The sequence below is a fragment of the Bactrocera neohumeralis genome, chromosome 6 (genome assembly GCF_024586455.1).
Source record: "Bactrocera neohumeralis isolate Rockhampton chromosome 6, APGP_CSIRO_Bneo_wtdbg2-racon-allhic-juicebox.fasta_v2, whole genome shotgun sequence".
Classification (NCBI taxonomy): domain Eukaryota; kingdom Metazoa; phylum Arthropoda; class Insecta; order Diptera; family Tephritidae; genus Bactrocera; species Bactrocera neohumeralis.
Window position 1 is genome coordinate 31,028,238 of NC_065923.1, and position 27,903 is coordinate 31,056,140.

At 36.3% G+C, this 27,903-nt stretch overlaps 1 protein-coding gene and 1 long non-coding RNA gene across 2 annotated transcripts in view; one reads left to right on the plus strand and one right to left on the minus strand.

Moving 5' to 3' along the window:
• LOC126761122 (uncharacterized) overlaps positions 1–27,903 on the minus strand; it is a 73,333-nt gene that overhangs the window by 16,109 nt on the left and 29,321 nt on the right. Inside the window, exon 2 of the long non-coding RNA XR_007667314.1 lies at positions 15,017–15,618. This is a non-coding gene — a long non-coding RNA (uncharacterized LOC126761122). The remainder of the gene's footprint in view (positions 1–15,016; positions 15,619–27,903) is intronic.
• LOC126761106 (gustatory receptor for bitter taste 66a) lies at positions 19,461–24,881 on the plus strand. The gene is made up of 6 exons (XM_050477051.1): positions 19,461–19,793; positions 19,856–20,440; positions 23,512–23,801; positions 23,877–24,062; positions 24,239–24,328; positions 24,419–24,881. Exons 1-6 carry the CDS (start codon positions 19,559–19,561, stop codon positions 24,611–24,613), a joined length of 1,581 nt encoding a protein of 526 aa, XP_050333008.1. The 5' UTR covers positions 19,461–19,558; the 3' UTR covers positions 24,614–24,881.

Below are 27,903 nucleotides of genomic sequence, written 5' to 3' on the forward strand. Positions count from 1 at the left end.
CAAAGAAAAAGTGGCAATCAGCGAGGAGAAGTCAAAAGAAGAGCAGTTTGAAAGAAGGCGGATTTCAGATTCAAGCTGGCTATTAAAAAATATAGCCTTGGCTTAGCTTAACTGCGGAAGAGCAACTAAGTTTCAGATCTTTTACTGATCTTCAATTAATCGATCGTAGCGGAGCGCATCAAATAAATCCACAAAATAATCCTCATGATGAAATCTTTTAGTTCCTTCATAGCTTTAGCACTGCGCTCTGATACTTGAAATGGTTGTTGTTGTTGTAACGGTTATCGAGTCCTGGTGGTAAGCTTGAGATAAGTTGACATCGAGGCCAGCCAACGTTAGGCCCAGGAAACATGCTGTTTCGACGGGGCCTGACCATAGGAAGAGGGGTGACAGATGCGTAAGGTTAGCTGAGCATGCAGAGAGGTCGTTAGAGTCATACGGGAACTCGTTACATGCTGCACATATATTTGGTATGTAGAGGTCGATTCTGGATGAGTAGTTGTTTGACCTGCCACAGTATTCAGAATGAAGCTGCGCAAGGGTCACTCTCGATTCTCGCGACAACTCGAGCTCGTCGTCTGCAATTGGTGTTGCTTTATTTACAAATACGCCACTCACTGAGATGGAGTCCGCCAGTGCATGTCTGAAGTTAGTTGCGTCCGGAGTCTAGTTGGCGTATTGTCTTATGTCGAGGACGGAGTTGAGAAAAGACCTCCTGATTTTAGATGGTTCCGCCCAAGCAAGTGGCTGAAGGATTAGTTTCTACGAAAACACCCCAGCAGAAACTAATTGGAGAAGAGTTTATTAGGCTCCTTAACTGGAAGAATACAGGAGACATCAAGATACATCCTGTTATAGTTCGGAGTTCAGTGTTCTGGCATGTCTGAAAGTTCCTCGCCTGAGTTTAACTGCATTCAGGCGACCATATTAGTGCGGTGTAGTTAAAATGCGGCGGAACGATTGTCTTATATGTTGCCAACAAAGTCTCATTGGTCTTATCCTTATTGCCGATAATTCAGCAATACAATATCAATATCATCAAAACAATATATTTCTTGGATGGGCTCGTGCTAAACGTCCGGTTTAAGAGGACAATTACTAGAGGATATCTTAATATGTTTCTGGTTTTTTGACAGATAGACAACTTTCACACTGCGGACGCTGAAGTTCTGCAATAAGAAATTTCGCTATTTGTTGATAAACATCTACTTTTTCCATCTCGTTCTCTCTGTCATACTGGATTCGCCTATGTGGCAGTGAATATATAAAAAATAAAAGGGGCCTTATTTTGCTCTCTTTTTTAACTTTTGTGAAGAAAGGTCTTAGTTTTTTTTTGATGAAATACAAACTGGAATTAGTAGAGGTTTGGTAAAAATAGGTCCACAAATTTCCAATAGAGTCTTTAGTACATACTATATACCATACATATATACTAAAGCTATCTCGCGTTGTATAAGTGCGATCGTGCTACACTAGATGGTGCTAGAAAAATGGGATTCTCTACTAACACACTGTCTCCTAGAGTTTTGTGATTGCTTGACTCCGCATTTTTTCAGCACGTTTCAAGGATGGGCACCAGAAAAGAGGAAATACCCCATATTGGACAGTTTTTCTCCTGTCAAGTCAATTTGAATATTATATTTGGTTCACATATTGAAGGAGTCAAGCAAACATTTTGTTAGTTTCGACGATTCCATTTTGGTAATTTGTATGCCAAAGTTGCACCACGCTCTGGATTACCATTTTTCGATAATATCAGGATTAACGATCACGATGTACTCTCAGAAATTGGACCGTTTGCGGTAAGCAAAGGCTCAGAATTTGCCAGCTTTGACAATAGATGAGGAATTGTGTTATATCAGAACAACTCTAGGCCATAGCAATCGATACGGACTCATCAGAAGTTTCAGTAGCTTGGATGGGATCATCTTATGCACCCACTTTATAGTGTGGATCTAACACTAAGCGACTACTACCCGTACCTGTCTATGTCTATGAATAATTTTACTGGAAAATTCGCCTTAAAGGAAGGTTTTGGAAATCGACCGACCCAGTTCTTTGGCAATAGGTCGAGGGTTTTTTTATGAATATATCGAACAAACCGGGCATACTTCAACTAAATCAAACAATTCTAAGTAAGCCAAATGAGGACCTCAATTCAATGTTAAAGTAAAGGAAAACTTTTTTCCATACCTATTATACCTAAAATCATACAAAACCAACGCTATACGCTGAACTTACGTTTAAGAGTACAATTGATACTCTTTCTCTAGCATTATTTGCAGCTACAGCACTCTACAACTATTAAAATTTAATTGAATATGTTTTTGTGGACGCAATAACCGCAAGAAATGCCAGTTCTGTCACTTTACTGAGGCATTGTTTAGCGGATAATTTTACTTCTTATCAGATTTTGTGTCCCCTAGTGAGAGGGGCATAGGTACACTCGTAGAACTTATTCGATTGACTTAGAGTTTGGACGCTATAACGGCTGCAGCGTGTCAACCCTTAGCACATTTATTATTTCTTATCCATTTAACTGTTTTATATGCTAATGAACTCACTTTCTCCAAGAGAAACTGAACTTAAGTGACCACTATACCTTTTGGAAAGTCTTAAGTTCAATTCGCTCACTTACAGTCATATACTAAACTAGTAACGAAAACAAAAATTGTCTGCCATTAAAATGTCTACTCAATTGCAAGTAATTTAATTTAGCTATTCGAAAAATAGATAAGAAATAACAAATTAAGAAGGCAATTTAGAAAATTGTTGAAGAAAATGCCGACATAACAACTCTAAAAGCAAATAATTAAAGTAGAAACGGAAATTTAATACGTTTCGAAAGAATTTCCTTGAATTGTACAAGAATTAACAAATAATTGCTGTGAAATTGGATATATAAAAAATTGTTTTGTTTATGCGCCAAAAAGTATGCAATGAAGTGCATAAATCTTACTGTAAATCATTTGCTTGATTTTATGTGTATTTCTGAGAGTGTGTGTATGCAGCAGTTTATAGAAATATGCGTTGATTGATGCCACTGATCCCACTTGATTGGGTCAAACTTAATTGAAGCAAAAAGCGGCGGGGGGCTCCATGGAAATTAAAACAAAACTGCATAACTGCATTCAAGTGCATTTGCGTATGCATAATTTTCTAGATAACAATAGCTAGAGATTTGCAGGCAGATTTGCACAAGTGTGTTAGCTTTTGTGCGTAACCGTGTGCATGAGTGGGTGGGCGTGTGACTATGGATGGCGATTTATTGTTCTCAACGCGCTGGAAAGTGCGTGCGTATGAATGAAAGCAGTGAATTTGTGAGAAATAGAATGAAGAAGCATATAAAATATTATTTTTAAGGTAAAATTTTATTATATATCGAAAATTTTTATATATAAATCCTGGATTTTTTAGGTTTTCAAAAAAAGTATCCAAAATAAGGTGAAAAATTTTAACTATCGTTGATCAGGAAAGTAAATTATTTTCACAAAAATCCTATTATAAGGAACAGTCACTATTTAAATGACACTTCAAGCGCCTTCTAACCCAGTGCTCTACCAAAAACTAGTTCCCACAACAATCAGTTGCATTTTGCCGCCTTTGGCAACTCGATGTTGGGTTAAAAGCCCTGAGTGATTTATGCTTTTATTAACGCTAGATTGTTTCTTCATCCATTCAACCATTCGTTTATTCATTTAAACAGTCGAACGAGCAGTCAATCATTTATCGTTTGCTTTTCACTTTATATTGCACAGCAATGCACACACACACACGCAAGCAGGCATATATACAAATACAAATGGGATTGTGAAAGCATATATATTGTATTTTAGTTAACATTTGCACTTTTATTTAATCAAGTACATTTGTTATTTGTACCACACATATACATACATATATATTGTGATATGTGTCTAACTGCGCGTGTGTGCTGCTCAACACACTCAATATGAACAAAGCAAACACTTGCTGTCTCAATATTGTGTATTGTTTACTTTGGAAATTGTCATTGAATTTTTATGAATGATTGTTAAAATAAAATAATTTAAATGCAAATCATTTGTTCTGCATCAAATCGTTTATTTAAATTTATTACTTTTTTCTAGTGATTCCACAGAAAATTTTTGAGTGGCCTAAATATAAGGTTGGGAAAATATGTTCTATATATAAATATACGTATAAATAGATATAGTAGAAAAAAAGAAAAAAAAACATTAACTTTATTCTGACAGGTTAGTTTTTTTTCCATTCGAATGATTTTGGTGGATATTTTGGGTATGAAACGCCTTCTTGCTCGACTCGTTCTGATGAAACTAAATTTTTTTCAAAAAGAGTGACGTAAACAGGTCTCACTGTGGACATACTTGATCGTGCGAATTCCGAACCGACATTAATGGAGAGCATTATAATTGCGATGAAACCTGGGTTTATGAGTTTGAGATGCAAGCAAGTCAAAAATCGTCGGAATGTCGGGGAAAAATGTAGCCGAAACCAAAAAAAAACACCCCAAAGCCGCCCAAAAACCAAGGTGAGCTGACTGTTTTTTCGATATTCGTGATTTGGTGTATCATGAATTTGTTGCGGAAGGACAGACGGTCAGTATTGAACAGACTTGTTCCCCAAACTGAAATTGGCGCTCCATGGTACCCGTTTTCAGTCGATCGAAGAGATAAAAGAAAATTCGCTGAAGGCCATCCCAAAAAGTGCTTATGAAAAGTGTTTTGAGAACTGAAAATATCGTTGGCATAAGTCTATTACATCTGTTTGGGATTATTTTAAAGACGACAAAATAAATGTTAATGAAAAATCGAATTTTTTTTCGCAGATCGCACCGTTCCCTTAGACCACAAACCATATCAAATTTCATATTTGAAGATTTCTTGTCAAAAGAAAAAGTTTCCCATACAAGCACTTGATTCTGATCATTTGTATGACAGCTATAGTGATCGGATATCAGCAATTCCTACAAATGGCGGTTTATTTATAGAGTCTATGCCAGTGAGGATTTGCGAATGTTCAGAAAAGTGTGCAATTCAAAACCCAAATACTCTAAATATGACAGCAACTTTCGCGGTCAAATAACTATGGATACTATGTGCAGAATGACATTAAAAGTCATGGTTGGAGTGGACCTTACTGCACCAAACATGTTGATGATCGCCACAGGTTCGACTAACTCGAGCTTTCTTGCACGTGGTTTTGCCAATGGTTCCTGTGCAGAAATATAAGGCAATCAATGCATTCTTTGCTCTCTCGCTTCCATAAAAGCTTCTGATCCAGGATGAACCCTAAACACTTCACTTTATTCTACAATCTTATAGGATTGCAGGCGGATTCTTCCCATCCGTGGCACTGATTCCTTCAGGATCTTGTTTTTCCTAGTAAATTAAACCAACTCAGTTTAATTTTGGTTAAATGCGAGACCACCTACGGCCATTCAATTGATTATGACGCAGAGATACTTTTGCGTCAACCAATACGTTATAGTCAAGAACTTTCCTTTCTGCATGAGTTCAGTTCATCGTCTGCATAGGCAATCACCTGGAGGCTACGATTTTCAAGTTTCTTCATTCAGGAGTTCGGTCCCGCCCAAAATTCATAGAATAAGAGAGAAAACTCCAACTTATGGTGTGCCCGTACTCACATTTCACCGAGCATGTACGTTACTCCATTCCGTCACGACTTCACTCCGTCGTACAGATGACTGAAAATGAAGTGTTTGTCGTTCGATTAAATCCCAAAACTTTTCAGGGTTGTTAAAACTTCTTGTTTTCTTCTAGAAAAAATTGAAGACCCCAACAGCGAGTTTTTTAAACCTTATGGCTACTAAGGACAATAGTAGGCAGTATCTGCCGACCTTCTTTTACAACAAGCGTGTTACGCTTCTGATAAATGTTCTCTTGCACTGCGCCCAAATATGTACCAGTCTATCAGTCTCGCAAAAGTTTTCAGTAAGAAAAGCTTGAGCCTGGTGGGCCAAAAATTCTTGTCCATGACGTGGGAGCTCTTAACAGCCGCCGGGATGAACTTAGCTCTGACTCGCATCCAGACCCCTGGAATATATCCCAGTTCGCATAGATGAAATCAATTACATGACACCTTAACAGCCAGTCGCAGCTTTTGTTTCTAGTCTCAAAAAGTTGACTAAAAACTAAAAGTTCAGCGACCTTCTATCAAAATATATATTATTGGTATGATATGATAAAGGTGAAATCTTCTCTTTAATCATTGAGTAAGGCCTGTGGAAACAATAGTACTTCATACTAGGTTTTATTTGTCTTCAATAATTGTAGACACATTTTTTTCGCTTTCCACATACAGAGTATTCAAACAATTGAGTTTTCACTTCAATTCGACTATTTAAGAGCTTTTCGAACTTTTCTGGAGAAATTTTTTCTTTATATACGACATACATAGTAACAGTTAAATAGGCGACCTATTATCGTCTACTTGTGCTCTCGTATTCAGTATGTACATACTTCATTTAGTTAGAAAGAGAAGGATCAAATATTTTGCAATGAAGCTTCAAAGCTTGCTATTAGCTGTGATCACGAGAAGTTTCCGATGAATACTCGTCTTTATCTTAAAATTATTTTAATACTTGGTTAATAATAAGAATAACAATAATTTTAGTTTAACATGATTTTCATTATACATATGTCAAAAGCTTAAAGCTCTCTTACCATCAAAACATCGAAGCATTTCCTGGAAATACAACTTATCTGCCGATAACTCAGAACCATTCACTCAACTCTACAACATTAAAATAATAAATATCGCACATAATTTACGAAATCACAATTAACACCTACGATGTGGCAGCATTTGTTGCAACAACACTCAAATTGCGTCGTGTAATGAACACATGTGCGACTTTTGGCCCCGAAGCACTCAATAGATTTCGAATGTCGATAAATAGCTGAAGGACATTGAGCGAGTGTTTGGGCCAACAGCCGAAGAGAAAGACACAGCAGCTTACAAGCTCTAGCTGCCATAAGCTTAAGAAGCTTATGCCACACCACAACAACGACAACAACATCAGCAACAACTCGAGCATATGGTGAACACAATGTGAACTTTGTGGGCACGAACATGGCCACAAAGTAAATTTCGCCATTGTTGCCCGAATGCCAAACATGTCGCATGCTGTATTTGCATACACTCCACACACACACACAGGCACACGCACATGTGCGCTAATGTAAGCGCATCTTGTTTTGTTTACTAAGAAACATATTTGCTAATACATAATAGCGGGCTGTTGAAATATTCGAGTAATGTAAATAAATGAATTGGGTTTTCAGTGATGAGCACAGCACAACAGCTGACAAATACCCTGCCGCTCACGCGCCTACATCTATGCCATATGCTGCGGTAGTAAGTGTTTTACCAATACAAGGAGATATTGCGTATGTGCAAGTGTAATATCCCGATTACGTTTAAGGATGTGCTCGACAAATTTATCAATGGCTCACAATGCAACATAAAATGTTTTCTGTGGCACACACACACATACACTTACAACTAAGTATACTTATGTATGTCTTTATTACAAGCTCATAAATAGAGCGAGTAGCGGCACAAAACAAGCCATCGGAGTATAAATATTTTTGAGTTATATATACTTATATACATATTTAGTATATATATACTCTTATACAAAATGACAAACGACAATATTGGCCGCATAAATATGTTATATATAAGCATGTGATAAATTTCGTTGTTGTCAACATCAAAAAAATCACAGCTCACACAGGAATGACTAACTGCTGCTGCACGATGGGATTTTCGAAAAATACAGCTTGAGGAGCATAGATATTTTAAGTTTGATCGAGGAGGTCATCTAAGGAATTATTTGGATAGAAATCGATGACCTGTAAATAGAATTCACAGACAGACTAGGAAACTAAGGCCTTCGTCACAAGACTTATTCTAGTTTTTCGATTTATTAACTGTAATATATTAAACTCCCAATATAACCAGCTGGAATTCGTTCTTTGAATGCCGAAGAACCCAAGAAAAATATCTAGAAATTAATATAAAGCATAGCTTTAGGCTGACGGCTGCCAGACGTAGAAAAATCAAATTCTTTCGATTTTTAAAACATACACACCGGCGCAACCTCTAAAGCAACTCGAATTTGTATACCGAAGATTATAAATTTTTCGAGAAATTGAAAATTTTAGCATATCTTTAGGATACAGGACAAACCAGAATGAATGCTATAGTTAAATGCATAAGACATATCCAGAAAATTAAAAGGCTAATTCAAATTTAGAAAATTAAGGCCTTTAAATTATGATTTCGATTTAGCCATGTCCGTTTGTCTTTTTATATACGAACTAGTCCCTCAGTTATAAAGATATCGTTTTGAAATTTTGCAAACGTCATTTTATCGTCAAGAAGCTGCTCATTTGTCGAAATTGCCGATATCGGAGTACTATAACATATTGCTGCCATACAAACTGTACGATCGGAATCAAGTTCTTGTATGGAAAACTTTCACATTTGACGATATATCTTCACGAAATTTGGTATGAGTTATTGCTCATAGAAATAATATAATTTCGGAAGAAATTGTTCAGATCGGATTACTATAGCATATAGCTTCCATACAAACTGGACACATAGTTACTAAAAGAAATGCAGCTGTGAAGGGTATATTAGCTTCGGTGCAGCCGAAGTTAACGTTTTTTCTTGTTTTAGCAAATTTGAAAGCAAAAGGTCTCTGAGTAGAAAACCAGTCTCAGCAGCACCAAAGAAAACATCTTTTAGGGAGGATCGGCAAGTAGAACGCATTATCCTAAAGAATCGTTTCAAAACCATTAAAGACATCAGGATGGATTCCAAGGACTGAACCGAAATCACTGCTAGTACTATACGAAACAGGCTCCGGGATGCTGGCTTAAACGCTCGACGAGCCGCAAACAAGTCTCCTTTGACTAAGAAAATGCGTCAGATATGGGCTATAAAGAACCAAAGCTGGACTGAAGTCTATTGAAAAAAGTAATCTTCGCTGACGAGTTTAAAACACCTTTATAAACAAAAATTCAGAACCTTATAAGTATTTTGTTTTTTTTTTTCGGGGCTATATTTCGGAAACCCATATGTTTGTATAAATCTTTGGGATTTCGTTATAATATTATCGATAAAATTAATTAAGAATCGGCGTTTTCAGTTCATCGGGATATATAAGATCTTTCAGTTTTTGGGTTAGGTATTTTTAGGTTAGGTTGACATTTGAAATATGCTTTAAATCAATTAAATCAAAATTAAGAAAAGCTCTTTTGCTAAAATATTCTCAGGGTTATATACATATATGTATATTATTAGAATGTTCTTGTTACTTCTTATTTAATTTTTGAGGTTAGAATTTTTATTGAAGGTAGGATTGCGACAAACCTACAGGTCATAGCAGGGTGTCAAGAATAAGTATATCGATTGTGGAAGATATGCAATATATTTTTCACTTACAAAATATCTTAGCATGTATTTGAGGTAAGGTTTATATGAGGGATGTTCCAAATCATTGCGATAATATATTCCCTCGGATTTTTTTAACAATATAAAAATTATCAAAGAAACATCAAATACATCTATAATATATCTATGACTCTTACGCTGTACTATACACGCACATAAATACGTATATTTATACCTATAAGTCTGTATATAATGTACAGCAGATCTGCTGGGATATGGCGTTTGCCACAGTGTTCCCCTATAAGCTTGTATCGATATGTAAGCCATCGTTCAGTTCTAATATTTACCATTACCCCTTTGTTTTCAACGTTGTCGTTGCCGTTGCTGCTGCATATCAGTGCTTTGCAACACTCCTTGTTGCATGTTGTTGTAAATATTGCTTAACCTGCTCTTGTACTTATTTGTGTGCTGTGTTATTTTGTATTTTCGATAGCTGTTAACGGTGTTTTTTGAATTGTTGCTGCTGCTTGCTACCATGCCACATGTTGTAGTTCATGTGGCATGCGCTTGCTTGGTAAGCATTGAAAATATTTCTGTCACTGTTGTTGTGCAATCAGCAAGATTTGTCACATGTAACCCCTCTTTTTGTCGACAATCCGGTCCCCATTGTGTTACTTTGTTCTATTGATTGTTATGATATGCAATGATAATACGCCGAGCGGCACGTACAATTGAATTCTGTTTACGCTTTTCGGTAGTTTGTTCTTGTGCTTGTTGGTTTTTATGTTGTGACACAAAACACTTGTACATGTGACCTAAAAACAATGAAAACAGAAATGCATCCATCCACATGTTGAATTTGTTCGCAATTTGATATAGGTGGAATCCAGGAAGAGTAAATGTGTCGTAAGATAATATTTTCTCTCTGAATTTCGAATGAGAGAACATAAGGAAGAAATCTATCTATTTGAAAAAATTACTCTCGGTTTGGCAATGAAAAAAGTGCTTAAATATAAACTTTTATGAACTCATCAACTCCTAGTTATTTAATACTAGGTTCCTAATATTTCTAGGCTGATGGCTACAGCCATCCACATGAACAAATTGAAAAGAAATAGATAACCATGAAGGTTTCTGATGGCTTCGAGACGCTTTTGTTTGACACGAAATCCTAACACAGGAGCTGTCCGACTTCACGCGGAACTTATCTTTGGCTTTACCAATAATAACCATCTTGAAGCACAGAGTTTGGCCAAATTAGCCTTATGATCGAATTCCGACTGTTCCCTGTTAACTCCGCGTGAAAACCGTACGAATATATATTTTTTCTAGATTTGGTGAATGGTTTGATGAATTTTTGGTGAATGTTTTGGGTATGAAGCGTGTTATTGATAGAATTATACTAAAAGACATGAATATTTTGAAAAAACGACATCGCACAGTAGTCGAAAAGGGAATCCTTTATAAGGTAGCTGAGGACTCTACATTCACCCGCAACGCAGTCTTACTGATGATGAGACGTGGGTTTATGATTATAACTTCAAAACTTAAATTCAACAGTACAGCGAATGCCACGAAAAAAAACTAGAAAACGAAAAAACCCAAAATACTCGTATGCTGAATGCATTGAAGGCCATCCTAGCCGATTCTTATAATTAATCATAGTTATTCTGTATAATAAATATTTTTATTAAAATACGTAAAATTTGATCACATGATCCTATCTGAACTTGTTAATTATCCACGAAATTTAATTTTGCCATGAGTCGGCTTATCAACATTGTCACCGACACACGCCATAAAATTAATCGAACTTAGACACATCACAAGGTTGACTGGCAAACTGATAAGCTTCTATTTTTATATTTCTATGCCTAATAAACAATGACTTCAAGACTTCTATCATCTTGGCAAAACGATTTTATATTCACTCAACACTAACATTGGTAGCGTAGTCAAGGTTTTTAGTTTTAAATTACATAAGTACTTAAAATAAATATCAAGATTATATGCTTAAGTACTTTCATAGCTAGGTTGACAGTGGATTCATACGTGGTATGATATAAAACAAAGAGGAAAGTTAAAAAAATGTTTGTATAAAGTTTGGATGGGTAATACCTTTAAAAAGAACATATTAAAAATTTAAATCGATATATCCGATAGTTTTTACCAGGAACAGTAATAGTCATGAGGAAGTGAGCAAGCAATCAGTTAATTTTCAGTTTATATTTTTTTCCTCATAAAATGTTCGTCTGTTCAGTCAGCTTTATTAGTTTTTCCGATGATGATGATTACAACGTATGGAGGCAAAAAACCGATTATAAGACTTTTCTTACTGTTTTGTATATGCTTTTCATAATAATAATGGCTTGCCAGTCTTTTGACCTGGTCAAAAATCTATTCTTTTGAGGCCAGAACCGATTGAAATTTGATATAAAATCAATTTATTTTTTTGGATTTCTTTTCTGACCATATGTTTTTTAGGTTTGATTCACGGAGAAGTCTGAGATCGAAATTATTTATTTATTTTTTTCATACGCTGCTTTTATCTATTTTTATGAAACAATATCTTCAGGTTAGGTTAGTTTGAAAGATATGAAGTAATTGATCTCTTACTACTACTTTCTGCATATATGCATACATAAAGCGTCGGTCAATAGGAACAGAAACTATACTTCACGAGGTGATAAATATAATACAAAAACTGTTTACAGTGGCTGACTTTCCTGCTATAAGAGAGCTTTTAACAATATAGAATTAGGCATGATCATTGAGTCTCAACGTGTGGCGGCATAAGCGATATGATGAGCAAATGGACAGAACTATCATATCATAAAAAATATAGCTCAGTGACATGAACTCGCTGAGTACGTAAGCACAGGAACACCTCAGACTAATGTGCTTTCTCCGCTTTTATGGGAGGTGGCACTAAACGAAATATTAATCCAATTCAAGGGAGGAATACTCAGGAGTAATTTCCATCGAATATAGTTGTAATCATAAATATACGGCTATGTAGACCAATTCTCACATATGGAGTACTGATACTGCCCCCCATAGTATTAAAGTGAGAATATAATATCAAAAAATTAAATGAAATACGGAGGGCTCCTTATGCTCCGACATTAACTGCCTACAGATGTTTTCATACGGAATTAGCAACTTTTTATGTTGTAAGAGTAAAGGCGATTGTTGGCTCGAAAGGAAGAGTTATGGACATAGCGATATCCTGGACCAGCATACACTAAATTGAAACATTTCGGTCAATATCCTATCAGGGCTGAATTTTGGTAGTGCCTTCCAGATGAGAATATCATCTAGACGTGAATTTAGAAGAGGTTTAGAAGGAGGATAATACTATCTCTATGTATATCGACGATTACTAAATAGACTGCATAGCAGGAACGGAACTATTCTTCGCAGATCTTCCTATCTCTTTTCATCCGTTTACCAAACTCAGCTGACGTCTGCTAAGCGGAAGTACCAGACATAGAGAAGAGCTGTGGACTTCTACTGGATAACTACGGTGGGATACAGATAGTCACAATATATATACCTTAGATAGCCAGATGGCATTCTAGTTTTGTCCTTGCTAAAATAAATTTCAGCGTGGTTTGCTAATGTAGGAAGACTTTAGACTCACTAGCAGATCAACTCCACTTACCTATAATTTTTATTTCGGTCACAATGTTTTCAGCAACGAAAAAGCAGAAGAGTGGGCCAAGTCAGGTGCCTATCTAGACGAGTCTGAGGTGGATGCAATACAAGTCCCGCTAGGTACCATCATGAGAGAGACAAATACGCGATTTGAACAAATAGCTCATAACAGATAGAAATCTACAACCAATTGCCGAATAGCGAAACAGATATGGCCACAAAATTAAAAGACAAGAACTAAATACTTATTAAATATACACAAGAAAAGTATATGTCGTCACCTTAAATCAAATCAAAAAAAAAAGTTACGAAAATCGCTTTCAGATATAATAACTAGTATATAACCATTTTATAACCAAAACTCAAATTTTGTTTCAATATGACTGTATGATAACCAATACATAACCATTTTATAACCAAAACTCATAATTTTTTTCACTTTGAGTGGTTTCATTATATGGTTTTTCCTTTGCTTGAAAAGTGATGTTACGTTATTTTACATTTTAGGTGACGATATAGACTTATAGCCACCATAATTGGACATTGGACAATTGGAGAACATGCCTTAAGATAGTAGTCTGGTAACTTATGCCTATTGTCATGACTTCTTTAGAGGGTGGTTTTATAGGAAAATAAAAATGAATTATCTTGAATATTTAGAGTGTTTTTATTTACATATTGAAAATAAAAAAAAAAAATTATTTGAAAAAATTTAATACTTTATTACTATTATTATTGTCACTCGAAGTTGGAACCTCAAAAAAAAAAGCACGTGGGTGGCCCGGGTGATTTTGGCCTTTGATGATATCTGAAATCAAATATTCTTGATTATTCTTAATCTATAGCCATGTCATTCTGGTCGGAACTACTAAAGTTAAATTTCAAGGGTAAATAACAAAATGGCGGACTTTGAAAAAAAAGTCTTTTTATTTTAGCAAAGAAAGGGTTGTAAAATAAAAAGTTAGGGTGAAAAAAATTCTCGTTAGTACCGACGAAAACTATATGTGTGGAGAATAGCCTGTTAAAATTTGAAAGAAATCGGTTAAGTAGAAAGTTAGGACCCGGGTCGACCAGAAAAACAATGTTTTGAGAAAAACGCATTTAAAGTTCAACAACTCCGAGAGAGAGAACTCCGAGGCGCTCTAGGAAACTAGTTATAACTCCTGAAAAATTTCGAATTTCTGTCTGAAATTTTCATAGTATATTCTCAAGACATTGTACATTCAAATTAAGCAAAAAAATTTTTCGATTTTTTGAACCCAAGTTACCAGACTACTACCTTAAAACTGGTAAGGTCCTATAACTAAAGGGTTACTATGAAGTTTTAGCGACGGAGAAGCATTTCACTATCAAAGGGTGAGTTGAAAAGACATTTCGTCAAACGTTTTCACCTTGTATACGCTAATGCTAGACATTTTACGAGGACACGACATAATTATACGACTTAAGAACATATTAGAAGTTAATAATATTTTTAGAAGAAATATAACTTATATTTTCCCTCAAGCATTTTGTGAATCTTCCTCGCCGAAGCGCAACACTATTATGAGTGTTTCAAAAGACTTGTTAGCACAAGGTTGCATCGTAAGTGTTGCCAGTTTGCCTGAACAACTCGTATTGTTTGTTCGATTCGTTACTTTTCAATGCTTGATAAATCCAACAGAGTTAATATTAACTGATTTTTGAGGTTAGATGTGGTTTGTTGAGACCTAAAACCAAGATCTCTTTCAAAAGCTAATAGTAAATAATTTCAAATAGAATAATAATATAAATTATGACAATAAATTACAGTAAATACAATAAATTTTATTAAATCAAACACTCAACTTAATTATTTATATTCCACTGAAATAATTAACGAATCAATTTGCATTAAATATTAAATCAAGCATTTACGTATACAATATACATTCATAATAGTAGCACATACCTCACAATTTACGCAGGCCATGTCGTTGCAATCAAACTAAAAAAATAAATGTGTCACTCCGCCTACCAGCCGTCACGGTTACCAGATCCTATCCGTTCCTATGTGTGTTTGCCTGTGTCACGTGCGCGTGAGCTACGCGCTATGCGACGAAGAATACCGCACGCAGAGACGTCAACAACAACGTCCACACCGCGTGCAAGCGCTTCGCTGCTGTCTGGCTGTGATTCGATTGTCGAACAACAACAACCAGCGGCACAGAAAACGCCTTCCAACTACTTTCAGCTGTCTCGTCTGCTGTCTGGTATCCTGTGGCTGCTACTCGAGTTTCACACACTAATGACTACTACGTGTTGCGTCGACGTGATTGGCAGTAACGCGCACAGTCGCTCGCTTAGATTAGCGAGTTGTGTTGCTATGATTTCTTTTTATTTTAATAAATTTTGACGTTTTGGGTTTAAGGTTTCTCGGTTCTAATGTTATATTATCAGCTTTGCTAGAAAAAATGCATTAATGACGCTGAAACTAAGTATGGATTCACTGCTCGCCTATTTGGAGTGTTCGATTCACCACTTTACGTATCTCTCAGTGGCAGCGCTGGTGATCTGAAAATATGAAAGAAAATTGCTAATGTTGAGGAGATAATAAAACAAGGAAAGTAATATTATCTAGTGTTTATTAAACAAGATCTTTTGTTCCCTGCTACATTGCCGCTTTCGCTCACTCCTCTCTGCAACCTTTCAAGTAATTACTATATTAATTAAGTGAGTAGAGATAGGCGCACCCAAAGCGACTCACAAACATACATACAAAAACTTAAATATACCCTCGACCACATTCAAGGGTATTCACCAAGGCTGTTGGCGCTCACAAAAGCCCAACGCGTGCAGCAGCATTGCATGCAATCACCAATATTATAATTCATATCAAGCATCGAGCGTTGAGTGAGTGAGTTGCAACATTATTATTAATTTGGCGTGGCACTCGTAGAAGTTCGTCGTTCGCATTGAATTCATCGAATTGCATTGAATTAAATTATTTCATTGACAGAGTGAAAATTGCAAACAAAGCGCCAAAGTAGCGCAACTGTGAGCAGGAGCGTGTGTGCACGCGCACTTTCGTAGCTTTTGAAGCCGCTTAACTGTTAATGAACAAAGTTTCAAGTACAGCGAAGAGTTTTAATGTGAAGAGTGCGCGTAATGAATAAATACATCAATGCGCTGATTTATATCTGCCATCTGTGGGCGGAGTAATGCACCGAAATATATTACGTATACGACATGGTGTACTTGATTTTATTTCACCATTGATAAATGGTATAATATCATATAATAAATTACGTAGCGACGTGTATGAACTTGTTAGAGCAAGCATTTAAAAATAGAGAATAAAACAGCTAGAGAATAGATCTGACAAAGTTATGGCAAGCCAGTTATGGTTATGGTAAAACACTTTGCATATTTTTGACAATATCGCTGCAGATATTTTATTCTTTTTTTATTAAACTGGTAATTAATTTGTGAAGATTTGCAGTAGGTATTACATATAGATAAACATATGTATATACTTTAGGTAGTTAAATATATTGTATTTATTATAGGTAAGGTGTCATACCTAATGTGACAACCAAAAAAAAAAAGTGATTTTGAGAATTAAAAACACCAGAGCATCAATTGTTTTAAAATTTTCAGAGTATACAAAATATAAAATTTAACAAACAAGAAGTGGTTTTCGAGTTACACGGCGCTTAATAGAGGTTCTGCACTGCACTGTAGCGATTACTACCTTCTCTGTGGAGGAAACATTAACATAATTCTCATTGAACTAGATGCTATTATGCATACAACTACTCCCGACCGAAAAAATCAAAATTTAAAAAAAAAAAAGTTGAACTTTATCAAAAAATTGTGGTCGTTGCTGGCCAGCAAAATTTCAGGTCAAAACTGTGGTTGATCATTGTTTAGAGAACTATGTACAGCTTCAATTGCACGGCGAATAACCCTCGGACAGAAAAACCTTTCAGATAATGCGGATGGGTTTTAGTACAATTCATATATTTGTAATTCTATACCGAAGCATTATGAAGTAAGATTATTTGCATTCATTATTTTATATAACATGTAAACACTGCTAAAATGAGAAATTTATAAAAATATTATTTTATTTCTGAAAACAATTTTATTCTTAATTGCCCTTTCAATGACGAACACGCTGATCGAAGTGGACGCCCTAAAGCCGTTGTTACCGAGGAAAATATCAAAAAAGTCCGCGCGAGCTCACTTTTGACCAAACACTAAAACAAGTTTATGATTCAGAGCAATGTTTGAAGATTTTGAAAAGTAATAAACCCGATTTTTCGCGTCGATATGTGACAAAGGATAACAAATAGCTGTATCGTTTCACTCCGAAGTTCAATCGACAGTCATCCGAGTGAACTGCTCACGACGAACACGCTTCAAAGCGTGAAAAAATGCAACACCCGACTGGCAAAGTTATGGAGTCTGTATTTTCAGTTGCGCATGGCCTATTTTTTATAGACTACCTTAGAAAAGAAAGAACCACCAAAAATTACTATAACATAGCGTTAGTAAAAACATTTGAAAAGCGAAATTGCCGAAAAACGACGGCTTTCGAAGGAAAAGATAGTGGAGTATCATCAAAGCATTGCACCAGGTCACAAGTCAGTGAAAACGATGACAAAGGCTCAGATTCTCAGATTTTAAAAGAATACTAGTTGGGACGAAATTTTCGCGGAATGAAGAGGTGATCCCCGAAACTGAAAAAAAAACGAATTTTGTCCAATAAATATGTTTTACTCTGATAGGACGGGTACTTTTCAATTGATCTGATGAACCTCTGACTTGATATTGCTCTCACACAATGTCAGTTATTGTCTTATAATAATATTGTCCTAAATTTTCAAGTTGATCTGAGTAATAGTTTCGGAGATACAGCCTTGAGAACATGTGCGCTCGAGGCTAGCTAGGCTAAGTGCGCCGTTTTTTAAGCGCGTTTTACTCGAGAACTACTAAACCGATCTTCAGGAAATTTTACACAGGTCTTTGAGATACAATTCTTAAAGACTTGAACGGAGGATTTTTTTTTTCGATTACAGCTATTTGAAAAAAAAATCGCGAAATTGTCACTGAGGTTTTAATTTTTTGTAAAAATGTCTGCCAAAAATGCAATTTTCAGTGTTTTTCCTTCGTCCAAGCTCTAAGTAAAGGTTTTAACAAAAGCAAGTATTATTTCACTTTTCCTGTAAGGAGTTATCCTGCCAAGCGCACCTTTTTTCGAGGGGGAACGGGAAATGGCGTCGCAATGGCCAAGTTTAAAATATTTTTCTCCAAAAATTTCAACATTTCTTTGTATGTTTGTAGCAATAAGAATCTAATAAAATATTTAATTTTTTTATGGGGGGAAAATGTTGGAAAAAGTCGATTTTTTTACCCGAGGAAACTCATGTAAGCCCTTAACGTGGTTGAAGTGAATTTGTTATGAATCGGATTAATATCGGCGGTATTTTGAGTATTTTTTTAATGTCTTATGTTGGTTCAGATTTACATGATCCACTTATTTGACAAAATTTTTGTGATATTGTCCTCACTCAATGAACAATTTATAACTGTATTTATAACGGTAAATATTTGGACTAAATTATATAAATAAATTTGGTTTTATAACTGAAAAGTGTAAATACGCAAACCCACCTTAGCAATTCGGCATAAAAAAGTAAAATAAATAAGTTACATAAGTCATGCAAGCCCCGCCCCTGTGATTTTAAGGAGGAAAGTTATTAAATATTAATTTATGTACCTCTCACATAATATTCATTTATTTTACCCAGTTGTCAAAATAGAAAATGGAATAATAAATTTTATTCATAAATATGAAATATAAAAAATTTGCGCTCAAAACCTCCCCGGGGTCACAGGTGCGCTCCTTTATTTCCTCGATTGACACTTCATAAAATAGATGACTTTTGAAAACAGAAAATAAAAAAAAATATTTTCAATTAATTTTTATTGCGCAATAATTAAATGCTCATCAAAAGAGCTGCACTTTTTAAAGCGATCGATTTGTAATTAATATTAATTAACTGCTACTCTCAACACAATTAAATATGCAGCATTGCATTATGCGCGCCATTATTTAATTTATGTACATGGAGTTATTGCCACTGCCATTCGTCATCATTTCCGTTGATAATCGCAATTATTTATAGATCCGCAGTAGATGTTTTGTTATTTCCCAAAACATTAACGCCGCTCGACTGGCCACCTGACTGACGGCTACGCCGCCGTCCGCGCGCCCGTCTGTTATCCTTAATCTCCTGTGTGCATATTAAATGCATTTAATAATGCTAAGTGCCTGCCAGCGCATGGTGGCACCAACCAACCGGCGCAGCAGCGCTTGTGCCAGTACACGCTACACCGTTAGACGCAACGCAACGCTTTCGCCTTTCGTACTTCGACGTGTTGACTGACTTTAGTGAAGTTGAAGTTACAGAAAAAACACAAGTTAAATAGAGAAGAATAGCAGGCAATGGCACACCAGACGGTGCAACCGATACTGGTGCACTTCGGCACCCTATTTACATTCTGCAAGCTGCTCGGCCTTTATCCACATAATTTGCAGGCATTCCGAAGCGTACACTCGCTGCAAAGCAGCAAAATTGGCACTGCAATTGTTGTTGCCACTATGCTTGCTATTGTTGTACTTTACAATTTGCTCATATACTTTTTCTCGAGCGAGGATCACGAATTGAAAGCTTCACAAAGTGAGTATTGCGCTTTTAGACTACAACTACAACGAGTTAAAACATAACGCATCACCCTGTAGGCACGCTGACCTTCGTCATTGGCATATTTCTGACGTACATCGGTCTCGGCATGATGATCACCGATCAGTTGTCCGCTTTGCGCAATCAGTCGAAAACTGGCGAGCTCTATGAACGCATACGCGCCGTTGACGAACAGCTCTTGAAGGAGAATGTGTACGTAGACATTTCGAAGACAGCGAAAAACATACTTTTAATGATCGTACTCACGGTCGTCTGTGAACTGATCATTTTGATATCCACCTATATAACGTTGGTTGAGCTCACGGACTGGAAGGCGATACTGTGGCTGTTTTCTTGTTTTCCAACCCTTTACAATTCGTTGGACAAGATTTGGTTTGCGAACACTTTGAGTGCTTTGAAGCAACGCTTCTTTGTTATCAACATGGCGCTCGAAGACATGGTCGAGTCGCATGAGCGACTTAAGCGTTGGACCGAAAACGGTGGTGATGGTGGTGGCCAGATTTTTCGAAGACCATCCATTGCGAATGTCTCAATCGATCCGTCGCTGGAATACTTGTATAAAGAGCTTACTCACATGGAGGCGGTTAAGGCGTACAATATGGCGCGGAATAAAATTTCACCAAGTGAGTGCTAAATTGTCGTGTTGATTGTGGCAATTTTAAGGTAAAATTTGTTTCGATTTTGAAAAAAATTTAATCAAAAGTGATGACTGTGGAAGATTTTTGTTTAAATATTCATCATTTTTTAGTTTAGACTCGCCGTGAAAGTAGGTTTACTTGAGTCCTTGTGACTAAAAACATGCTTTACGAACATACACGAATATGGAATTATAAAGTTAATATTTTTTTCTCTCACAAACTATTACGGTCTTTAATATTATTATGAAAAATATAAGTATTTCTCTTTCTACACATCAAGCCTAATTAAGCGACTAATTGTTCAATTAACGAAAGTAATGCAGTTTAGTTAATTTTTTTTCTGAAATTACCATTCAACAGTTCAATGAACATTAATTTTAGAAAATTCCTAATGATCAGTACAATTAACTAATTCCACAATTAGTTATACTTATAATCAATTAGCGTCAAATTGTGCACCCTATAAATTGTATATTCCGTTAGAAATAGAAAGCACAAGAAGAGCAAGAGAAATCACGCTACACGCAGAATTTACAAACAAAATTAAGAACAGTTTCTAATAAACTGTCATCTGCTAATTGAACTAAATTTAGTAAATTTTAACAGAAATACGATGAGTCATTAATTGCTTCTTTTAACTGACTCATTTGAGCATGGCATGTAATTACAGGCAATGTGATATTGTAAGCTATACTTGTAGTAGGTCTTGGTGTTAAAAATGATCTACAGAATTGAACAGTGTTGTCCTTTATCTTTTACCAAATAATCTGTAGATACAAATTTAAATTTAAGATAAACCTTACACAGCGACATCTAAAGTAAAAACATTTTCTGTAAATGATACTAAATTAAGACAAATGTTTATATCTGTGGTCATCTGGAGCAATATGATCTATGAGTATGAAATTAGGGACCAAATACCCTTATTACTTGCAGTAAAATCTCTCGTGTTAAAAATTGAGCAAACATATTTTCAAACTACGAATATATAAATGCAATGAGCCTCGTCTTGATTTTTGAGCGGTTTTTTGGTTTCGGCTCGTTTTTTCCTCCATTCCGATGATTGTTGACTTATTTGCATGTCAAACTCATTAATTCATGTCTCATCGGCAATTATTATTCTCTCCATGAATGTGGGATTGTAATTTGTGCTATCAAGCATATCCAAAAAGACTTGTTTACGGTACTCTTTTTGAAAAAAATTCAGCTTTATCAGGACAAGTCAAGCAAGAACGCGTTTCAACTCAAAACATTAACCAAAATTATTCGAGCGGACTCGCGAGAAATGTCAAACTCTCTTGTCATCTCTCTAACACTTGCTTGATGATTGATTTTCCATCCAGCATGTTCGTCGTCCAGATGTCTTCACCGATCTATCGCCCGTCTTTGGATGCTGTGTACCACTCGTAGGCTTGTGTTTTTGACAAAACTGAATCACCGTAAGCCTTTTCCAACATTCGCAATAATTTCGAACACGAAATTTAGTTCAAAATACAAAATTTAAGACAAATACTTTGTTCGATATTTTTATCCATTGTAAAAATCAAAAATACAGTTGATTGATAAATACCATTAACCTTAGCAATCAACTGGAGTGTATTTGACAACTGTTTATTTCCGATGCGAGGATTTTGTAAAGCGAATTTGCTCCAAATTGTGAGTTTCCAATGAAATCACGGCCGCGAAATTGGTGAAAATGTCCCAGACGCATTTTGCGTAGTCTACACTATCACGAAAACACGTATTCTAGTAACATCAAGCATTCGGTGAAGGTTTACGACCTAGTCATTGAAAAGCTTAAAAGTTAACAGTGCTTGGAAATTATGGTGTTAGTCAGAGGGATAGCAAATGATCTCAACATAGCTAATGAATCGTCTCAACTATTTTGGTTCACGTTTGTGTAAAAAGCGTGTCAATTCTATATTCGCACCAAAAGACCTGAGTGCGCCGACACATTTTAGCCGAACAGTTTTCTACCAAACAAGAAGCGGCGGTCATCACTCAGCTGCCATTTTCGCAAGATTTATCTCCCTTTGAACTATTTTTGAACCAAATAAATGTGTTTAAGGGAATGCGCTGTAGTTTTTAAACGATTTTAACCTTTTATATATACTTATTTTTAAAATACTGTGTACAATTAAAATTATTGAAGGAAATTTTTTTGTAAATATTTATTTTGTTTATGTCTTTTCTATCTATCTACTTCACTATTACTGTCTTAATTTAATTTTTCTCGGGGCTCTCATTGTCACATTAGAAGATGCCTAAAGCCATGGCAAGTTCAAAGAAGTGAGACTAGCAAGGCCCAAGGAATGAGAGAGAGTTTAGTGTTGCTTATTTTTTATAAATTTTTCAATATTTTTCGCTCTTTCAGTTTTTATGTACGCATTCGTTATTTATTTCATTTAATTTCCTATTTGCGATAGCTTAAGCTTTTATTCGTCAAAGCTTTCATATTCCAAAGCATTCGCATTCTAAAGTTTTCATATTCCAAAGCTTTCATATTTGGAAGCTCAATTTGAAGCTTTCACTAGCTAATGTGAGAAGCTTTTATAAACTAATGTTTTGAAAGAAAACTCGTTGCTCCAAGTTACTTAATTCTTCTAGTAGAAAACATATTCCCAAAATAGAAGCAACGACTAACAAATTATAGTTACTATTTATATCAAAGTGAAAGTCAGGTTGTTCTGCAAATATTTGGTTTATGGAAAGATAGTACATTTCTGCCAGTTAAGAAAATATACATGTATTTCGAGACTTATTTTCGACGAACCAAAAACTCATACTCAGCGATGTAATCACAATAAAATAATTAAGATAGAAAGAAAAGAAATTTTAACGAGTAGAAAAACCCATATTCAGATTTGCTATTGTTTGTTCTTTAGGAAAATATTTTTAAAATTTTGTTTCGTATTGTAATTTAGTTCCCTACATTACTAATAGATCCTTCTACTGGTCAATATAATAAATTATTTTCTTCTTGTCATTAAGGCAATCAACACACTTATTAAAATTATTCAAATTCCAGACATTGAATTATAATTTTTCTATCGCAGTCGCACACTCCCTAAACTCATTCGGCGATGCACTGGAGACACCAAAGAAGCCGTATAAATACACCAGCCAACCGCCAACATTCAATATGGTCTACGAAAGCGAACTCAATAAGGATATCGAAAAGGTGGAGGAGAAACTAAACAATTTGTGTCAATTGCACGATGAAATCTGCGAAATTGGCAAACTGGTGAACGAGCTATGGAGCTATCCGATATTGGTGCTAATGGCCTACGGTTTTCTCATCTTTACAGCACAATTGTATTTCTTGTATTGCGCCACGCAAGGCCAAGTAAGCAGTTTGATTGAGCAGCGCGTGAAGAAGCGTTTCTTGCTACAGTTTCTCTTAACAATGGTCTACTTTCAGGCCATACCATCGCTGTTTCGCTCGGCGAAGAGCCCCGCCATAACGACCATTTTCCTCAGCTACACCGCCGGCAAATGCATCTATTTGATTTACCTCAGCTGGAAGACGTCGCTCGAGTCGAAACGCACCGGCATTTGCCTGCACAAATGCGGCGTCGTGGCCGACAATAATTTGCTCTACGAAATTGTAAGTGCTCATCTATTGTTGTGTGTGTGTGTGTGTGTGTGTGTGTGTGTGAGGCTGTTGGTTGTTGCACATTTGAGTGCCCATCAGCTTTCGCATATTTACAGCCAGACATTTATAATGCGAATTCTCAATTGTATCCTTGTTATTCCCGGTTTGCGTGCGACTATGCGAAATAGGTCAACCACTTATCACTCAAATTACTAAATCACTCAGTTGATTTCTCTGCTTGCGGTTTCTTCACCCTGGACATGGAGACGCTCTATGGCGTAAGTGGTCGCAGCTTAATAACCATTGTATGCGCATAATTGAAAACTATAATTTATTATTGTTGTTCTTGTTGTTGTGTTCATACACAGGTGAGTGGCGGCATTACGAGTTACCTCATAATTTTGATACAATTCAATTTGGCGGCCCAGCAGGCCAAGGATGCCTCAAATGCTGCGGAGACAAATTACAATACGATGCTCACCACAGAGGCTGGCAACACCACAGCGCTGATGGACTACTTCACCACCACCTTTATGCCGTACGCACAAACCGATCTCTATTAGTGCTGCGTGGCGCTGCTGCATACGTATATGTCTGTGTTTGTGTTGGCAAAATCTTTACAGGCTGGCGATTCATTTGAGATTTAAATTGCCATAAATTTTGCACATTTAATTCACTATTAATCAAACACTTTGAAATTCAATGCGTCGATATATCAATTTTACCGTGTCTTTGTATTTTGTAGTGTGTGTACATCTCTCTTATATAGATATATTTACGAATGTCAGATTTATTGCTTCACATAAATACAGTTGAGTGCATAAACTCTTATTAATGTGCTGACCATTTAAACGTTTAAGAGCGCATTAAGAAAATGGATACTTTACTGCAAGTTGGCAAGGTGGCAAGTATGTCAAAATGAATTTTCATAAAAGTTTGGCTCATAATAGTAGTTTGAGCATCAAACTCAAGTTCAATGAATGTCGATAGCAAGAGACTTAAGAAATGTGTTCTAAGAAAATAATCTGGAATATTTGGTTTGCTTCTGTGACTGATCCCGCATATTGGTAACCTGCATACCTTTGTAAATATCCGACGTTTTCGAGCCAAATTTTGTTCAGCGATGAGGCCCATTGAGGGAGAGCAATCTGAAGAGCTTCAAGGGCTGCCACTTCGTGCAGAAAAACTAACGGTTTTATGTGGTTTGTGGGCCAGTGGAATCATCGGTCCATATTTCTTTAAAAATGATGGCGGTGAGAACGTATCCGTCAATGGTGGTGCCACTTCCCACACATCGCATAAATCAATGGATTTATTGAAAGAATACTTCGGTGAGCAGATAATTTCATGTTTTAATCCGCTCGATTGGCTACCAAGATCATGTGATATTACCCCGTTAAACTTTTTCCTGTAAAGATATATAAAGTCCAAAGTCTATGCGGACAATCTCGCTTCGATTCAGGCCTTGAAGCAAAATATTACGCGTTTCATTCGCCAGTAAGCAGTCGAAATGCCCGAACGAGTCGTCGAAAATTGGACTCATCGAATGAATCATTTGAAACGTAGCCACAGCTAACATTAAAAAAGATAGTATTCAAAAAATAAAAGGTAAAGGATGTTCTTTCGAATGATAGTAAACAAACCTCAGTACATTTGGAGATTCTGTGGTTTTCATTAAAAAAGTAGGGAACCTCGAAATGGGTTCCCCTTAGTTTGATCTGATGAACTGATTCTCTCTCTTCTTCTTCCAAGCCGCTTATGCAATTGGTGCCCGGAAAAATTTTTTATCTAACCGCATGCAACAATTTCGCACATTGTCCAGTTAGAAATTCTACAACTATTGTAAGTTGAACTTCCATGAGGGTAAAAGAGCTCACTACACCTCTTATAATGTACCCTGAGCCTGACGTACCATTTAACAGCAGTTGTAGTTGACCAACGCTTGCTGAGCTGGCCTGAGACTCAATTATACAGTAGTGAGCTGCAAGAAGTCACCGACCTTCTCTACCCACTTCCATTGTGCAGCTAGTCAGACTAAAGTGCTTGACTAAGTAAGCTCATCATCTTTATAGTTTCCTGCAATACCGCTGTGGTCAGGTCACCAAACCAGTCTGATTATGTAATAACTCGTTGACAGAGGTAGGAATCTTGACATCCCTACTAGTTTCGAGCTTAAAGTGAGATCGCAACTAATAGCGCCACTGTCGGATTGGATATTCTTTTCTCCGAAGAAGGCTGCATTCTAAATCAGATAATTTCCGACAGTACGCACCTTTACTAACCCTCCCGGCGAGCTTTGATCTATGCGTAAAAGTGTTCACCGCGCCTCTGCGAATTCTTCACTTCCCATACGTTTCTAAAAGCTATATGAGCAGAAAAAATATTAAAGGCGTTTTGGTGATAGCTGTATACAATTACAGGATTGTTTAACTGCCCTTACAAAAGGCTTTATGAAGTGGTGGTGTATATCTGATCCTCCGGCGTCTTAATCTTAAAGGATGAGCTATCTAACCGGTTAGTTTAACTAGATGAATGGCGGTCAGAGTTCCAAGGATTTTCAGTCTTGATCTTTCGAATTCGATACCATAACTAAAGAAGTTAATGAAATGGTTCTATTTCAACTTTTTCCAACAATTTCTATATCTATATCTGACAGTACTTTTCTTAAAAGAATCGCGTGGACACCGATCAGATCTTGGACTGCAGCATTTAAGGGTAAAGTGAACTACAAGTATGTTAAACAGTTATGCTTCTGGGTAAGCAGTTATAGTTGTAGGACTATACCCAATTCCAACTCTTGCGTCCTCGTCGCGCACCCGGGAAACGTTAGTAACCCTTGTGTAAGATGTGGAGTCACGGTTAAAAGAGAGGAAACTTCACCAGAGTCACTCCAACATATTCGGTTTAAGGGTTTGCAGAAATTTAATTGCAGCGTCTGTTCACCGGAGGTGCAGCTGCGAGCGGGCGTCGGTCTTGAAACAAATGGTTCGCTATATGAATGTGTATAAAACTACTATTCTTCTAGTGAGGTTGTGCGCAAGCTGTGGAACCCTGCACGTAGAAAGCACTTCCAATATAAAGAAAACCAACTTTTGAGGACGACCGAACGAAATATGAACTTTGCTTTAAGGGCATGCATCAAGAATGTTCGATCCGAAGTAGATGGGTTTGGAAAAAGCAAACTAAACTGAGATAAGCCAAGTAGCAGTTGTCAAAAAGACCTAGTTCATAAACACTTTTGTCTCATTGAAGACCACACGTCTAAAAAAACAAGGGTTAAAGTCACAAAGTAAATTGTCGAGTTGAATCAGAGAATATGCGGGTACTTGCTTAAATAGTATATTCAATTACTATTGTGAATGACATTTATGACAAATTAATATACACATTTTTCCGTTTTCTTTGATTTTAAAAACTTAAGACTTAAAAGTAAATATAATAGTTTAAAGAAGATAAAACTAAGGTATTATTAAAATATTTTTTCACGGAAAAATATTGTGTCTCCACCAAGAAAGACGCGAACGCGCCGGAAGCAATGTTAGTGCAGAGTTGCAACGTCGGGTATAGTTTTATATGTGGGATCTCCAAAACAGCGTCAAAAACCATTTGACCGATAGTTGATATTATTTTCCTATACAAAGTTTTGCATTTGCAAAGAAGGTGCTTTATAGTATACTCTTCTTCTACCTCTTTACATATTCTATAATAGTCATTGTATGGTTTTCCTAGTGCACTGGCTGGTCTACCTATAGGACAGTAAGCTGTTAGCACTCCTATAAGAGTTCCTATGTCATTTTGTTTGAACTTTGATAGTCGATATGTGCGGCACACATTCCATTCATGCCAAATTTGT

Bases quoted from the DNA above. Each gene is read 5' to 3' on its own strand.
- LOC126761106 (XM_050477051.1), top strand. From the start codon at position 19,559: ATGGCACACCAGACGGTGCAACCGATACTGGTGCACTTCGGCACCCTA. The intron at 19,794-19,855 runs GTGAGTATTGCG...ATCACCCTGTAG, and splicing joins CGAATTGAAAGCTTCACAAA to GCACGCTGACCTTCGTCATT. The intron at 24,329-24,418 runs GTAAGTGGTCGC...GTTCATACACAG, and splicing joins ACATGGAGACGCTCTATGGC to GTGAGTGGCGGCATTACGAG.